Below are 17,892 nucleotides of genomic sequence, written 5' to 3' on the forward strand. Positions count from 1 at the left end.
TCTCGGCTCAATTCCCTACATGGTTGATATGAAATATTTATTTAAAAGGGTGTTTTTACTCTAGAATATTCCATAGTCCCTGGACTGGCACCTGAAGCGTATGACTGATCATCTTACCTTCATGTGACAAAAATGATCGGGACGTATCGACGATTGGTGTACAAATGCAGTGCCTTATGCACCATTAGGTGCGGAAAGGGAATGATGATGAAATTCAATTCAATTCATTTATTTAAATATAACATATTCTTTACAAACATACATTCAATGCGTACATATTATAAAAAATAAAAAAAATACATGAAAGAGATTCATGTCAAAGTAGTAGGAGAATCCTGCTCCGGAAAACCCTTTCAGATACATGGAACAGATCAATATCCAGAGCAATGTTGTTCAGCATAGCGGTAGCCTTTCCAACAGGCATAACTATCGGCAGGTTCGTCCTGTATATCGGAATATGAAACAATCTGTGCTGTCGCTGTCTTAGGTAATTATCAGGAACATACAAACCGATGCTCATCATAATCTCAGGATTATCGACAATACCGCGCAACAATCAATAAAAATGTGTAGTCAAATACACATTCCTTCTAGTCTCTAAAACTCCAAATTTTCCAAATAAAACAGATAAGAAATTCCATTATGAATTTTGAGGACAAACTTGATTGAAGGATTGCGTTGAATAAAAAGCAGCTGCAAGGATTTTGGAACAGTATTTTTTATTTTATTAATAAATAATATTTTCAAAGGACTAGATTAAATGACTATATTTTATTATTAATTAATGTACAAATTAATTATACACTAGCACCACTGGTCACAAAATCAATCGAGTGGAGAATAGTCCACCTCATGATCTAGTGGTAAGGGCGCTTGCCTCTCATGCCAGCGGTCACATGCTCTGTTCCAAGATTGACGTTTAAATATTTATTGATTGGGCAGTTTTTCACTTCAATATTATGTAATCTTTTGACTGGCTCCAGCAGTGTAATATTGATCAGCGTTTGAGTATATTACAAATGACCACCGATACACTGCGATTGGAGATCGATGCAGTGCCCTATACACCATTAGGTGTAGATAATAAAATAATGATGACTGGTTCGGTGCCAAATTTCTTAATTTCTTTCACCGAGCATCATTTCATGGATCATTGCGTGCATTTCAGTTTCTGGCTACTTTTCTATCAGGTTAGGTAACCTAGAAAAAAAAAATTTAGATATGCCGCGATTAGAGTTTAATTTCGTACCCTATGCACCATTGGGTGTGGATGGAGAAATGATAATGTGATATGGGCACACCAGCAAAATACGCTCGCCAATCCAACAATGATAAAATGAAATTTTGTATGATTATTGCTGTGTTCATTTTCCACTTGTAGCTGGTTTCGAACGATCTTTTTGTATTAGAAAACCTCCTTTTGCGGGAATAATATGCGTTGGAGGGGGTTTCTTTCTAGTAATATCTTCGTTTCTCATCGCGACTCGCATTTTAGACACTTCTTCAGGAATTTTATGTGCTGTTCCACTAGATGTGCCATACTTTTCCAATCTGCAAAAAAAAACAAATAAATATATGGAGTTATAATTTTTGCTAAGTTAACATTTATTCAAAACAGAAATATCTCATGCTACGAATACCGATAAAAATATATGAAATGGATTTAGAATAGTTAATTGTATTTTCAAAATCAATATGGTTACTATGGAGAAATGTTTTTATACATAAATGTAAAAAAGAAATTCAGTAAAAATACATTTGTAGAAAAACACGACGTGTTTGGCCTTGATTGTTGAGACCTCAAGATTCGTGATATTGTTCTACACAAATTTCGATGGCACGAAACAAATAAACATGAATCGTGAGTATTAGGGGCGTGGCCAATGGAATCACTGTTTTTGCGGGAATTCAAAATTACAAATTTAAAAGTATTTTTTATGCTACTATAGTTGCTTGATTAAATTGACAGTTGTCAGCAAAAGTGAGGACATAACTTTGTAGTAATCTCTAAGGGTGATTTATATTGACATACGAAAAATCATTCGTATCTGGCATGTTAATTTATTTTTTCAATACAATGCTTGACATATAAATCAACATAGTTTTATAAAATCAGCTTTAAAAGTGATAAAAACTAAAATAAACCTTATTATTAACGACGTTCTTACAAGGTTACGTCATTTTGAGAAAATGTTAGAGATGAGACAAATAAATCGATCGCATAAAAAATAATTCGTTTGTTGTTCATGAAAAAAAGTATTTTATGTCTTATTTTTTAGTAAATAATTGTCTTAGACACACTATAATAGGCTTGTTTTTGCGTTTTTATATCAATTTTCGGAAAAAATCTTATGTTTGCATGAAAAAACTGATGAAATCGATTTGATTAGTACATGATCAGTGATCAATAATTTCCCATCACTAGTGACATTTGTTTGGCAGCTGTCATTTTCATCGAGTTATATTTTAAGGAGTATAATAATAATCAAAAATATTTTTTTTTTACTGGACAGTATTTCATAGACCTATATTGCTTTAAAAATGTTAAAAAAAATATGTGAGATTTCCCTATTGCTAAAACTATTTGAATGTCGGTTAAGTTCCTCGAGCTGTGAGCGCCTCGTACATTTCCTACCTCTCTTTGTTAATATGCTGCCGCATGGCCTCAACCGTGGCGTTACTTTCCCTCAACATATCTTCCAGTCTCGCTATCTCTGCCGAGCTCCTCTTCTTCAGAAAATCCAAGTTTTTGTCTTGCTCTTTCATTATGTTTTCAACCGCGTCCAACTCCTTCATGGCTTCCTTCTGCACCAACTGAAATACAATTAATAATGAAATAAGAATAGCCATACTAGCAACGAGGAAAATTAAAGTTGCTTTTTTAGACGTGTCCCTGGAGCCCCGGCCCTGTTGGGATTATAGGCTATTAAAAATATTACATGAATTTTTTTTAATGGAATAAACATTTTACCGAATTGTTTAAAAGATTAAGGACAGTTATAGGCAGCATGTTTAGAATAAAATATTTTGTACCAATAAAAACAATAAGACTTATTTGTCAATCATTAGCAGAATCAAAAAAGCCGTCATTATAATCTGTCACCGTCGCTGTTTTTGTATTTTTTTAAAACCTGTTTTGAATTTGTATTATTTGCCTCATCTTTTTATATCATAATTACTACATTATATGCCATTTAATGCAAGCATATTATGTGACAAGATCTGTTAGCTGTGGTACTGGTAGGGAAGTTTGATACATTGGTGTCAGATAATTGCGTTCGTGTAAAATAGGGCAATCTTTACTATAAGAAAATACGAATTTGTCACGGAAAGTCCCAAAAACGAGGAAATGTCTCAAACTGAGCAGATAATTGAAACTGAAGAGGGGAGTCCCCAAAATCTAAAAAACATCTCTTCTTCAAAGGAGACTGGAGACGATAAAGAATATAAAAAAAGAAAAAGTAAACCCATTGAAAGAGACAGCACTGTTTTAAAAAAATAAATGAAATAAAAAAAATCGCATAAAGAAAAGAGAAAACAATAAAAATGTTAGTAACACAGATGAAGAGGTCCACAAAACTGTTATTATAAAAAAAGAAATTTGCGACGATGAAATCAATTATTAGGTACGGTATACCAGTTGGGGCCTTTCTTGTAAAACCAACATTGAAAAAATTGAATCTTTACAAACCTCGGCTCTTAAATTAATTAACAGATCAGCTAGAATTGATAAGGAAGAGGTACCCGAACTTTTTAAAAAACAAGGGTGCCTGTCCGTAAATGCTATTCTATGGCTCAAATGTGTTACTAGATACCGATTCGATAGTAACTACCAGAAAAGGTATTTACATTCACATAATACAAGGCTAGCACAACGTGAAAGCTTGTCAGTACCGAGGTTTGTAAACAAGTATGGCCAAAGAACACTTCATTTTACAATTACTAAAATTTTTAATAATATTCCTAAGATGATTTTAAAAGAAAATGTTGACAAAGCTTTTAAGAAAAAAAATATTAAATATCTAATATGTAACAAGGCTTTATATTGATTATCATTTTATGTCATCTATTTTAATTTTTGTAAATAAATTTTGTGTGAAAAATAGGTATGCTTTTAGTTCGTAATAATGTTTATATTACTTTTTAAATTTATATAATTTCTCTAACGTTTCTCTTTGTAAAGGAAAAAAAAGAAACCTGCTGACAAGCCGGTTTCGCGGTTTAGTGGGTTTCATTATTTTTCCTTTTATATTTTCTGTTCATGTTTTACCTTCTTCAATAAAAATATATACAAAAAAAACCGTTTACTCCGGTAGCGAGCTTCAGACGACATTCTTATTTTTTTTCTTATTGGGGGGGTCGCTTATGCAAGCTCCCGACGTCACTGCGACCTGCGAAGATCTATTGTGACGGGTCCCCGTGAATAGTTCTCGCTCTCCAAGCCCGGGTCTATAAAGAGCCTGGCTACTGTGTGGAAGGCGAGAGTTTACATTTCACTAAATCTCCCCCTCCAAGTCCAGATCTGTGATGTATCACACTATTAGGTAGGGGGCGAGCTCTTTGACATCCTCAGTAGTCCCCCGAGGATGAGGCTCCTTTAATGATGTAAAGCGTCACATTCACATAGAATGTGTATAGGTGTTTCCTCATCTGCACTGCAGAACCTACATCTACGAATAAGAGAACCATTACTCTCATTTATTAAATCGTATCTTACTGGTAGGAAACAAAATGTTTGGATAAATAATTATTTATCAACCAGTGTTGATGTTACACCGGGTGTACCTCAGAGTGCTCACTTGGAACACCTGCTTTTCAATTTGTTTATTAATGATGTTGCTAAATCATTTTCTAACTCTCGCTTTTGGTCTAGAAGTTTGGGAAAGGTTCATTCTAGCGCGGTGTTTGTTCACTCTGCAGTGCCCTCGGCGGGCTCTAGTGATAACCCTCACTTGATTTCGGCTGAGCTTTATTAGGTCAAAAGCAAAACTTTGTCAATTCCTTCGCATGGTGCTGACCAGGCACTTTTTGCCACAGCATTACACTCTGCTTCCTGACCCATGACCTAAGCTCATTACGAAGAGCACATTTAGGCAACCCGCAGAAGGGTTCACGGCCTATCGGGGCTGTCTCAGCTCCCAGCCTTGCCAGTTAATCAGCTGCCTCGTAACCGTCGATGTTTGAGTGTCCAGCTACCCCCAGACGACATTCATTTTAATGCATAATGTAAAATGAAGTTAAGGAAGAAACACTTGTTCTGGTCTTAACGGATTTCATCATTACTAAGGTTGTTCAGATAGTACGTTACTTTATAAAAACATGGAGGTTTAAGATATTATAGCTATAAATAGTTACTCAACACAGCTGGCCGTTGATGGTTGGTATTTTATGTATTTTTCCAGTAGCACATCCCGCCTTACATATTAAAAAAAAATCTCAATTCAAACGGATATGCGACCAGCTCAAAATATTTCTCCAAACTGACAAATAAATAAATATATTAATAGAATTACCTAACTATATAGAATTAACAGTTCAATCATCAGTAATATTGCTTCTGTTGGAAAGATGCGAGGTGATGTTTCTTAAATCTGACCCTTACGGTCATTATTAAAACCGTTTGAGCAAAGAATAAAATGATGTCAAGAATATTGTTATTAGTTTGAAATAAACTTACAATTTTCTCCGCCTTGACCTGCTGCATGTCGTGGTCTCCGGTGGTTCCCTTCTGCAGCTCCACAGCTATCTGCCTGTACAGGTTGGCGGCCTGACCGGAGCGTCTCTTGGCAGAATCTCGCGTTGCTCTCGTGGCCGCTAGCTCTCCTCGTAATATGGCTACTTCTTTTCGGCATTTTCTGCATTAATAAAAATAGCGAGTTGGTGTTTTTTTAAAAAATTCAAAACTTAACATAGCAACATATTACAACAGAGATGAAGAACATTTAAGAGAAGGTAATATAGAAGTCTAGGCATCTACAGGGCTTATGACCTGTTAATGGCTGGTTTAAGTGGCCACTTTACACACTGTAAAGCTAGGGTTTCCTAGGACAGCGGTGCCCGCATCTTAACGGCCGTAGTGAACGGTGATGCGGTGGACAGCCGTCATAATGTCGACTAGAGAGTGGTTTTCTAGGGAAACAGTGTTAAATGGTGTTGTTAACACCGTTTTCCTAGGAAACCACACTCTAGTCACCGTTACGACGGCTGTCCACCGCATCACCGTTCACTACGACCATTAAAATACGGGCACCGCTGTCCTAGGAAACCCTAGCTTAACATTCATTATTCTGCCCGTATTTGAACATCTATATCCCTTCAATTCTTACATCTGTTGATGTTTGTGAAGTTAAAGAGCTGAAACCTTTAGACACAATTATATGTTTTTTATGTCCCGACTTGATAGAAAATTCCGTGTTAAGTCGGGACTCTTCGATATATAAATCAAAAATATTTATTTGCATATTAAAACAATATACATGTAATCAAAACATTATGCAAAATAATCAAAACATTATGCAAAATAATCAACACAATATACAAAATAATAATATAAAAATATACAAAATAATAATAGAAGAAAAACCACCTTTAAAAGAAAATATTTCAAGTCAACTTTCCCGGGAATCGACCCCAACCTCTAGCATGGTGGGCGAACGCACCAACTACTCGGTTTCAGGATTTTTACTTGAGAGCAGCCATCGCGTCAAAAACACTCTGGTTCTGGGTCTATTCCACACACAGAACTGAATCCTTCATCCGCTTGGACCCAGAGACTTCTACATATTTATTTATTTATTTATTTATTCACACTCTTTATCAAAATACAATTCCATGTACAAATAAACATAAAAATCAGACCAGATACGGATGAAGTAAATACACAACACTTATCAGACCTGACTACTTTGTCCCCGTTTTTAGCCTTAGTTTCCACTTTGTGCTTCTCACAACTAAGTTCCACGAACTTCCTCTCCAAGTTGTCATTGTTCTGCTGCAGCACCGCTATCCTGGCGGACTGTCTACTCTTATCTGCTTCGTATCGGTTCTTCAACTCTTCAAATAACCTTAAAAATAAAAAAATAAACTACTTTACATAATATAATGACTCCTTACTACAACTGTCACCAAAATTCTCTTAAAAGAGTCCAAAAAAAATTCTTACGGTATATAAATTTTAAACTTAGAATCAGTCATGAATTTTTAAATTACGATTTATTACTAAAAACATTAAATTTGAGAAGAAAAATTATAGACCTTTTAAATTTATTCAAAATTGTAAATTCAATATGGGATTGCCCTGAACTATTATCTCTCATCAACTTCAGGGTGCCTGGAAGAATGACTAGACAGGTGCCACCGTTTTGTAGCAACAATTCACGGACAGTGTATACTTGTAATGCCGTATTAAACAGATTTCATGAACTCGGCAATAGTTATTCCCACGTATCTGATATATTTAGTGTAGGGTATTGTTCCTATAGAACAAACCTTTTGAACTTTTTCAAAGATGGTGAATGGTAATTATATTTATTTATTCATGCATTTCATAATATATATATAAATACAGTTTTTTGTTCACTTTGCCTAGCTGTGTGAAACAGTACTTATGATTTTCTTGTTGTTTTACTGTAGAATGTTTTATTATTTAAACTTTCTACTGAATGTGTTGTATAATTTTTTACAACATATTCAGGTTAATTTTTTTAATGCAAATCTTGTATAATTTTTGGTTTGATTTTTTTTTAATAAATCTTGGGTGCTAGAATAGCAAGAAATATTATTAACTATATTATGAATACAAATATTTAATAACATGACCATTAATAATAATATATAATAATATTTAAAGCATTAACTTTGTGGTCAAACAATTTACTTAGTTATGAAATATTTGTATTTAACCACTTACCGATTTTTCTATGTCTACCGGTTTAGAGACGTACGTCATAATTTAATCAGTGCATTTTTGCCCTAATCAGTGCATGTGCATGTCGTGATGGTTTTATATTTTTGTGCAACAACTATGGTGAAGGTGTATAGTGGGTTTTGCATGTTGGTTTGCATGTTGGTTTAATTGGTGTCCTAACGAAGAAACGGGTATGTCTGTGGTTATATATTATTAACTCATTGATATATTTATAGTAGTACATAGGACACTGTATTTGTTGATTTTTAATAAGGTTGTTGTAGCATTTTGGTTCAGAAACCTGATGTTGATTGTTGATCACAGAGTAATACATTGTAAGTTGTCAGTAGAACCGTCGTCACAAAAATCAAAAAAATTATACAAATGCGTCTAATTATTTTTAAATTAAAAAAAAAAAAAATTGTAATAAGGTGTTACCTTTTACACTCTTGAACGGTGTTATTGTAAACATTGGCAGGTATCGTGGACTGAAGACCCTTTCTCTGGTCCTCGAACACTTGACACCGCGACTGCGTGGCGGCCAGGGTAGTTTTACACCGGAAGTATTCTTCGTGGATTAAATTATAGTCACGGGATAGTGTTTCCACTGCAAATAATAATATAATGATAATTCTTAGACTTCTTTATAACTCATCGGTGCGAAGTAGACTTGAGGGTGGAACTCTGACCTGGGCACCCAATATTCAATTAAACAATGATCAATCTTCCCATTTCCATGAGAATAAATTGCAATTTTTTCAGAGTACCATAGCCTTGTACATGATATCGTGGGTATACTGGCAAAAAGCTTTAACTCTCAAATCCCTGTTTTGAGAAATCACGCATTTAAGTTTTTTGATCGTTTGAAAATGCCCTAATAAGGCGAAACAATTGTCACGAAGTTTTTATTTTTATATGTTTATATTTGTAAAAATAAAATAAAGTGCTCAGTAGACTCAAATCAGTGTTTGATTTCTAATTATAACATTTAAGTTTTGTTCCAATTTTACTCTTTTATGTCTTATTTAAATATAGTAAGATGTTAAGTGATCATTTAAGAACATGTTTTTGAATTTTCCATTTCTTAATTTTATATTAAGTAAATATAAGGTTATTTTAAGCTTTTAGCCTGAATAAAATACCCGGTATACGACTTAACATTAAATTTATTTTTAAAAATACAGATACATGAGATTTAATATGACTTAGTGTATTTTGCCAGTTTGTAGAGCGTTAAAAACTTTACAAAACTGCATCATTAAGTCAAATCCGCATATTTTCGAGTTAACGTTTTTTGCCAGTATTCCCACGATAAGGAACGTATCCAAAGTTTTTATTAAAAAATTACCTTTTTGTTCATATAACTCGTGAACTTCTTTCAATTTCCCTCCGAGTAATAAGACTTTCTCTTTCAGTTCCTCGGATTCTCTTCGCAGGGCGTCTCTCTCGGCTATAGCCAACCCGCTCCTGCTTCTGTGCTCCGCCACCTCGGCGGCCAGTTTAGAGGAGGACAGATGTATGGCGTCATTCTCCTCCACGACCTGTTTTAATTTCGTAGTAAAGCGGTTGAATTCGGCTTCGTAATCACGTATCAGTTGATCCTTCTCTACTATGGACTCCTGATACGCATTTAATAATGGACCTAGAAAAAGTATAATATATTTAAATGACATTGGTAAATCTAAAGTCAGATAAATAATTCATCAATCTTTAAATATTTTGTAATAAGTTACCTGTAATTAAAAAAAAAAAATCGAAAACTTGGGTTCACGTTACTGAGAATGGTTGTATCGGCAAAGAGCTCGTAACCCGCCTAGGAATTGCTGTAGCAACTTTTAACACGATGAGAGCTGTTTGAAAATGAAATGCCGATTGTTTGACTCTTGTATAATGCCAGTGATTACTATGGTTGGGCTATGTGCACAGAGCGAATGATAATCGTACCCCCAAAGAATTCTTTATGCCACTCCGGAAGGCAGACGAAGCAGAGGCAGACTAAAATTAAGATGGCTGGATAATGTGGAAAGTGACATTAGAGCGATTGGTCTGACAAACTGGAGAAGAGCCGCAGGGCGCAGCGAGGAATAAAGACAAATTCTTGAGGGCCCACAATGGGCTGTAGCGCCACTGATGATGATGTATAATGCCAGTACACTTATATAAGTGTGAACAGCAGTTTGAAGACCAGAAGGAATGTGTATTTAACTACGCGCTTCTTTCAACCCTGAAATTATGCGGAGCATTTGCTTTTATGTTCCGGATAGTTACCTTAGACAGTGTCAGCATAGACTGTTTCACATTCCAATATACGGGACCAACCTGCCAATGATTATGCCTGTTGGAAGGGCTATCTCTATGTTGAACAATATTACTTTGGAAATTGACATTTTGTACGTCTCTGGGGGAGTTTTTCGTTACAAGATTCACTTACTTTTTTAACATATTATTCTTTGGATATTATGTATACTTATGTGTCATTTTTATATATACCTAATTTTATTTTAATTATTTCTATATGTATGAATTAAGATATTCCATTTTGTAATATACATGAATAAGTAAAATTGAAAATAAATAAAATTGAAAACTCAAAATACCAAACTTCTGTGTTTTGAGAGTAAGAGCTTGGGGGGAATATTAGGTATAAGGTGGTTCGATTTCATAACTAACAAGTCCGAGAATGAACGCAGCAACCTCCTCATAACAAGCGCTTTAAGGGAGTGCCGGTGGATCTGGCTTGGGTCCGTGCTGCAGATGCCTCAGGAGAGCCTAATCCAAATTGTATCTTCTTCACATATGCGGGCTCCCGCCGTCCCGCTGGAAGGCCGTCAATGACGATTTTTCGGCTATTTTCGGCAGAACTAAGGAACGCAGGGTGGACGTGGGAGGAGGTGAGTGCTGGCTAGCGATAGGATCTCCTAGAGGCGTTTGGTGATGTCCACATGCCTCACTTATACATAAATCCCAAGCTACAAGAAAAACCTACCTAAAGTATGTGTGTTGACATCCCCCCAAGCTGATGGATTCTCTTTTTCAATAGAGTAAGTTCTCTGTATCTGTTCAGCATAACTTAGTCGCCTCTCAGGAGCTGAGACTCTCTGGTGTTGGTCGGGATGGCTCTCGTAATCTTGCTTCTCTGAAATAAGTTGACATTTTAAGAGATTTCTTTCAACAATACAACAGACTCCCGTATTACAAGCTGAATACTTTCCACGCAATACCATGTAAAACAGTATATTAATCATCACCATCATACCCCTATTTGCACACAGAACAGTAATTATTACTTAACTTAACCCAACCTATCCTAACCTAACCTCAATTCAAATTACATAAATGCAAAAATTAAAAAATAATAAACAAAATAAATGACGCATCAAAATACTGTTCTGCAGATATTACGCGCACCGTTGGGTCTTTGAGTATTTTCATCTTAATAATAAGGTAATACGCATTAACTATATTCATCAAATTGTATTTTTTCTTCCGATATTGAGTGGATGTCCGTTTTTCACCCAAAGCCATGGCAACTTTAGCTTTTTTTACACAATAAACATCATGGCTGATCGTTCGGTCAGCCGAAATAAATGAAAGAATATTTTCATTGCGACGGGAATATCTGTCAAGTAACATTGTAAAAATTGTTAAAGAGATTAATAAAACAATGCACCTTTTGCTGAAAGATTTTTTTATTGATAACAAAAACAGAGAAAAAATTGTATGAAAAAGAAAGTTTTATTACAACATTAATAATTAGTTTTAAACAGTGCATTTAAGAACGTTTTAAAATGGATAATTGTCGTAATAAAAATGTCTATATCACAAGTAAATTTGTTGGCTAAGGAATGTAAACGCGGAATAGGAGAGTGTCCCGCATAGTTAGTACCTACGTATGTACTCGTAGTTGCAAACAACTCTGTACTTCTAGTGACTCGATTCGGTATTTTAAAGTTAATAAGATTCAGGAGTTCACAACAATTGAGCTCCGAATTCAAAATTTAATCAAGATCTTCTAATAAAATTAAATTTAAAGTGTCTAATACGTGTAATTTATGTTATCTAAGGGAATATTTAATTTAAAATTTACGAATCTCAAACACTTTTTTTGAATTCTCTCTCTGTGTTCCTAATGTGTAATTTATACTGAGGAGACCAAACAATGGAATTATATTCCAACTGACTACGAACTAGTGCTACATACAGAATATTTATTACTTTAAGTGAATTAAAGTCTTTGACAATGCGAAGCAGGAAACCTAATTTTTTTATGCTTTTGTTTGTTATGTTGTTAATTTGATTAACAAAATCTAGTTTTACATCAAACACTATACCCAAATCTCTTATTTCGCTCACCCTTTCGAGCAATATGTCATTTATAGTGTATTCATACATAATAGGGTTTTTTTTACGACAGAAAGTAATTGATTTGCACTTACTTACATTCACAAATAAATTATTTTGTATGTACTAACTATTCAGTTTATTTAAGTTTAATATGCAACCATTTTGTAATCTGTCTAGCCAATATGGGTTCCGGCTAAAATGACATTCCGACAGTGACATACATGCTAAAAATATTGTCAATTATAAAAGTAGCTCACCTTCAGGACAAATATTAGGTTTATCAAATACTGGCAAAGACGGTATAGAAATGCCCTCGAAACATTTTCCTTCCAAGTCAGCGGAGAGAACATTGGTGAATTCTCTGAACTCCTCGTTTATTTGCGAGGCAATATTCTTAGTAGGAGAATGAGTGTGTTTGTCTTCGCGGTTGTTATCATTACAGTTGACAAACGTCGAAAGTTTTGCCGTGCGTAGTTTGTCTTGGTACCTCAGAAGTTGGACGTTTAATCTAAAAGGGGAAATAACACAGATTAAATTTAACGCTCCTTCTGCATGTTTATGTGACAAGGGAATCCTCGTAATATGCATTCAACGGATTATTTATTTATTTACTTACACCTTTTATCAAAATACAATTTAACGTTCACTTTGCCCAGCTAGCAAGGGTACATACCCCGTTCCAAGCTAGGCAATTACATTCTAATATATGAAAATAGTTAACAAATTAATAGAGAGCACAGACAAATAAAATATAAACTTATTTGTATTCACATTTTTATACATATACATACACACATACATATATATACACATATATATATATATATACATAGATACACACACACATACATTCACCCATGCGCATACACATACATGCATTCATAAAAACATAGACAATTTATTTATGCGAAACTTCATGGTTGCCATCTATAAATATATATTTTAAAAATTATTCCCTATTTTTTAATATTTTATTTTCGACATCCAGTAAGAATCTCCAATCCGTGGCATGCATCAACTTTTCTGACTCCCTACGACCAATGTCATGAAAGAGCGAGGTCAACACCTTCCGCAACTTGACAACACTCCCGTCTCTCCACGATTCTGGCAAAAGGTTATGGACCTTTTTGCCTACGTAATAGTGTTGTCTCGATGCCAGAACAGTGTTGACCCCTTCACTTAGTATCAGATCCCTATTAGAGTATCTTGTATTATGGTTGTGGTTGACGCTTAGGTAAATGTCTCTATTTATGTGTGTAACCACTACCGTTCTCAATATATACTGTTGAATAATAAAGTACTCTGAATTCTTCGAAGAGCAAGTCACTTGGATAACGAAATGTTTTTTTAAAGATTAACATTCACATAATTGAAATCGGATTAGCAGTAGATCCGATAGTGTACTGTCAGTTCTAGGATGCAGAACTAAGTTCGCACAGAGGCACTCCTTACATTTACATGTTGGTCCAAGATCTTTCAATCTTCTACCTAAAGAATTACAAAAAATTAAATCAAATAAAGTAGGTTTGAGGTCTTGGATTTGCATGGAAGGAATAGATAGACACCTTCTTTAAATTTTTTTTTTTAAATTACAATGAAATACTACAAATAAATCCTGTCTTTTGTTCTATCAGCATATGTTAATCTTGTTTTTTTTTTTTTCATCATGGTTATGTCATACCATATTTATATGCTATAAACATTTAAATCATTAAGAAAGGAATGGCCCACGCTCAGTTGCTGAAGTCTTTGTGGGCATTTTTATCCAAATTATGTTCGTTTCTTTGAATCCCTTAAAATAAATATGTGTTTATATTTTTCCTTTTTTAAAAAAATGTTATTACTATTTTATTTTATTTTTACATCTGAGCATGTTTTTCATTCTTTATTTCCATTCTTAATTTTTAATTACTCTTACAAATTTTCTTCATTTTTAATATTATTTCCATTTGTAAATACTCACTAACAAACCTTAAAATATATTTTTTTCACTTAAATTTTAATTTTTAAACAACTTTCATTTATGTTTTCTTTTTCCTTCTCTTTTTTATACTTTCATAATTAACCTTGCATATAATTGCTTTTTAATATGGAAACTTCACTGGTCCATTAGAATTAAGTCTAATTGTGTAAAGTATTAAACTTTGTAACTGTACTGTATGTTTCCTGAATAAAAGAAAATAAATAAATAAAAATAAATAGCTTAATTTTAAGGCGTATTTTTTTGGTGTATTTTTGTAATTAAAATTTTGTGTAAATATATGTATGGAAAAATAAACAACAAAAAAAACACTTTTTTGCGCCTCTGAATAAAAAAAAATGTGTATTATTACGGGTTAAGTCTTGTCTAGTGAGTGTAGTCCATTATGTGCTTTTTAATGTTGATTTTAAATTTGTCTACATTTTAGGGTTAAAGTCGTTGTATAGAATTTTTGACTGTCCTATATTTGTCTTTGCTTTTTCAATTAATAGTGATGTCTGGTACTATATTTCAGCATTTTTGATATTTTTTTTACACCACAACAGGTCAGGAGGCCCAATTACAGTGGTGATTACAGCACAGAGCACCCAGGCTTGAGAAAAATCACATTTTAAATTTTCGTGTTCTCAACAGGAATCGAACTCGGAACCTTCCATGTGTGATGTCGAGGATCTGAATTACTACACCACGGGGGACGCTATATTTACTGGTATGTCACCGTTTTGTATGTTTCACATTGCAATTTAGTGTACAATTTTTATTTCAAACTGGCAATAATTATAATAAAATATCGACAAGAAAGATATACCTGTAGACAACATTTTTCAGCATAACCAGATCTTCTGATAGTTGAGAATTCAATCTTCCTACTTTGATGGCGGTGATTTCATTACTACTGCAGTTGTCACAGATCACTCTTCTTCCCGGGCAGTCTAACTCGGGTCTTCGAGTATGGTCTTCCATACTGGCAGCGTAGTTCTTGTATTGCTCAATACAGACCTTCATGTCCTCGTGTTGGTGCTTCAGGAACTCATTCTCGTCAGCAAATTGATTGTTGCAAACGAAGAGGTCTTTGATTTTGTTTTTCATCTTTAAAATATGGCCGTCTTTATCTTGTATCTGAAAAAAAACATCAATTTATACATCTCCACACCTAGTGGGGCATAGAGTACTGCATTCCTACACCAAATGCAATGTAAATTGATCATCTGCTTTATAAAAGAAATATGTCTCCTGGCAGCACATAAATTCTTACTTGTAAATCTCTTTCTTGACACTTGGCCAGGAGTTTGGCCAACATGTCCTCGTAATTTCTCACAATTCCTTTGGTAGACATTTTGGATTTGCTGCGAGTAATTTGGGCCACTCTCCCAGAAGCGGAATCTTCGTATTTCTCCACGACAATAGCGCCATTTTTAGTTTTACCCTTTCGCCTCGATTTGCGCCCATTTCGGCCGACGATGTCTTTGGGAACTTCGTACGTTGGGCAGTCGGAATGGTCGAATATGGTAATGTTGTCCGTTTCAGAGTTGAAATCCTCCTTGGAAAGGTTTTTGAAGTGGCGAGATATGTCAATTCCTTCGTCTTTGTACATACTTAAGGCCATTTCAGTGAAGAGACCAGTCCGCTTTTGATCAGATTTAACACTGTGGTTATTAGACGTATCTGTCAAGTGACCTTCTTTGGATTTGTGAGATTTTTGATGGGAATCCTGTGAAATAAAATTAACAGAATATATACAATATCTCCATGGTGTAAGTGACCGGCTATTGCCTCCCATTACACAAAACACGAATATGAGAGTAACTAGACACTCCATCCTGATGTTGCAAAAACAGTTTAAAATCAACACAACGATCGGTCAAAGAGGATTGGTCTCCTTCTCGGTTAAAGTGTACACCTCCTTCCATTGTCCATAAGACAATTAAGGACTGTTTTTTCAAAACACGGCATTTGTTTCAAACATAATTTTTCAGGGTGGGATTTTTGTGATTCGCATTAAATCTAATGAACAATCATTGTTTTAAAAAATTTACACATTACAATTAAATCTGAAAAAAAAACTAATTGTGAGATATTAATTTTCTTTTATATTTTATTAGCATCCGATATAAATTATTGAAATTGGGGATAAAACGTAGTTTTTTCAAAACACAGTATTTTACGGTTTAAGACGTGTTTCAGCGAGTTAATTAAGCGTGTTTCAGCGAGTTTTTTTTAGGTAATCGATGCATTTTAATATTGGCTTTAAATGAAATCAAAAGTTATTAGATTATTGTTTAAAGGGATATTATTTTAAACAATAAGTCTCAAAACCACTAGACAAAGAGAGGTTGGTAAGTGGTTATACAGGATGTTCTTTACTAATTTTAAGGAATCTGTTTTAGATAGTAACAAAGAAAATTTAAAAAAAAACAAAAGGTTGCTTACTTCTGCAGGGGAGAAGTGAGGGTAGCGCAACGCAGTATCAGACTCCCCCCTCCCCCTCCCTGATTTTTTTGATATTTTTTTTTTTTTTAATTTTTTTTGTTCTAAAAAAATATTTTAATATGCCAATATGTCTTCTTGCTCATACTGATCATCGTGGTTTCGGATGTGACAGGGTTTAATGAACACCCTGTATACAAACTATGCCGGCAATAGCCGTCAAAATTGTGTCTCTCATTTAGGAAATGATGGCTACAGCAGTCGGTCTTAAAAACATTGGTAGTGAGAAAAAAACTGAGTAATTATATGGTAGGAGAAGATATTGTGTCCTTATTTGAAACAGTCGGTAACAAAAGTGTCCCTGCCGGTTAGTCAAATACGATTTACTTAAAATCATCAAATATGGTCCAATCGGAAGTGAAATATTCCAAAAAATAAGTAAGTTCATATGTGTCCATATGAGTGGATCCTATGAGTGTCAAAAATATGAGTGAAAAAAAGTGTCATGCAAATGTGTTGAATATTAAATTTATGTATCCTTACACATTCTTTATGTCTGTGACTTTTCTTTTTTTCCGAAACTTTCTTTCCCTTGAAGTGATAATCCGCTACGTCTCTCTCCGACATTTTCAACCGCCGCCTCTTCTTACTTCTCCGTTTTGTCAGATTTTTCTTGCTCCCACCGCCATCGAGTCGCTTCTTCTGCACCACGATGTTTCCGGAACCTTCTGGAAGCCCGTGGAACTGTCTAGGGATTATTTCTTCAGAGTTGGAATAGCAGGTGTTTCCAGAATCATCCGGAAGCCCGCGGAACTGCTTGGGGATGATTTCTTCCGAGTTGGAGTAGTGGTGGACGATGATGTCTTCGCTGCCAAGAACGGACACGTTCTCGAAGTAATAGTTGGAGTTGTTGGTCAGTATGGAGGTGTTGGAGCCTCCTGGCTTCTCTAAATCGGAGATAACTTGGAACAATGGTAGCATCTGCTTTGTTGTGACATTTGTGGATTTGGCGCCCATGTTAATGTTGAGTTTGGTTGCTGAAATGTTAGTTTATATAATTAAATTCAAAGAGTATGCAATTATAATACTTAAAAAGCTAAAATACAATGTTTTTTTAAAAGTTTGATCCGATCAATATAATAATGGCGACTATTTTATAACAATTCTTAACCCTTCCCTTATTGTGCCAAAAACATCGGCGAATTGCGGTGCTGTGTAGTCATTATGCATGCAA

At 34.5% G+C, this 17,892-nt stretch overlaps 1 protein-coding gene across 1 annotated transcript; it reads right to left on the bottom strand.

Annotated features, from left to right (window-relative positions):
- Positions 1-755: 755 nt before the first annotated feature.
- LOC148270720 (uncharacterized) lies at positions 756-17,690 on the bottom strand. The gene is made up of 11 exons (XM_088242266.1): positions 17,202-17,690; positions 15,487-15,942; positions 15,040-15,350; positions 12,508-12,758; positions 10,893-11,042; positions 9,255-9,548; positions 8,345-8,513; positions 6,897-7,064; positions 5,678-5,855; positions 2,636-2,814; positions 756-1,551 (listed from the first exon to the last, which is right to left on the bottom strand). The coding sequence occupies exons 1-11, from the start codon at positions 17,673-17,675 to the stop codon at positions 1,365-1,367; spliced, it is 2,817 nt and encodes a 938-aa protein (XP_088098392.1). The 5' UTR covers positions 17,676-17,690; the 3' UTR covers positions 756-1,364.
- Positions 17,691-17,892: the final 202 nt, after the last annotated feature.

Source organism: Micrasema longulum, unplaced genomic scaffold (assembly GCF_059751315.1).
Source record: "Micrasema longulum isolate JH-2025_06_02 unplaced genomic scaffold, ASM5975131v1 h1tg003544l, whole genome shotgun sequence".
Lineage (NCBI taxonomy): Eukaryota > Metazoa > Arthropoda > Insecta > Trichoptera > Brachycentridae > Micrasema > Micrasema longulum.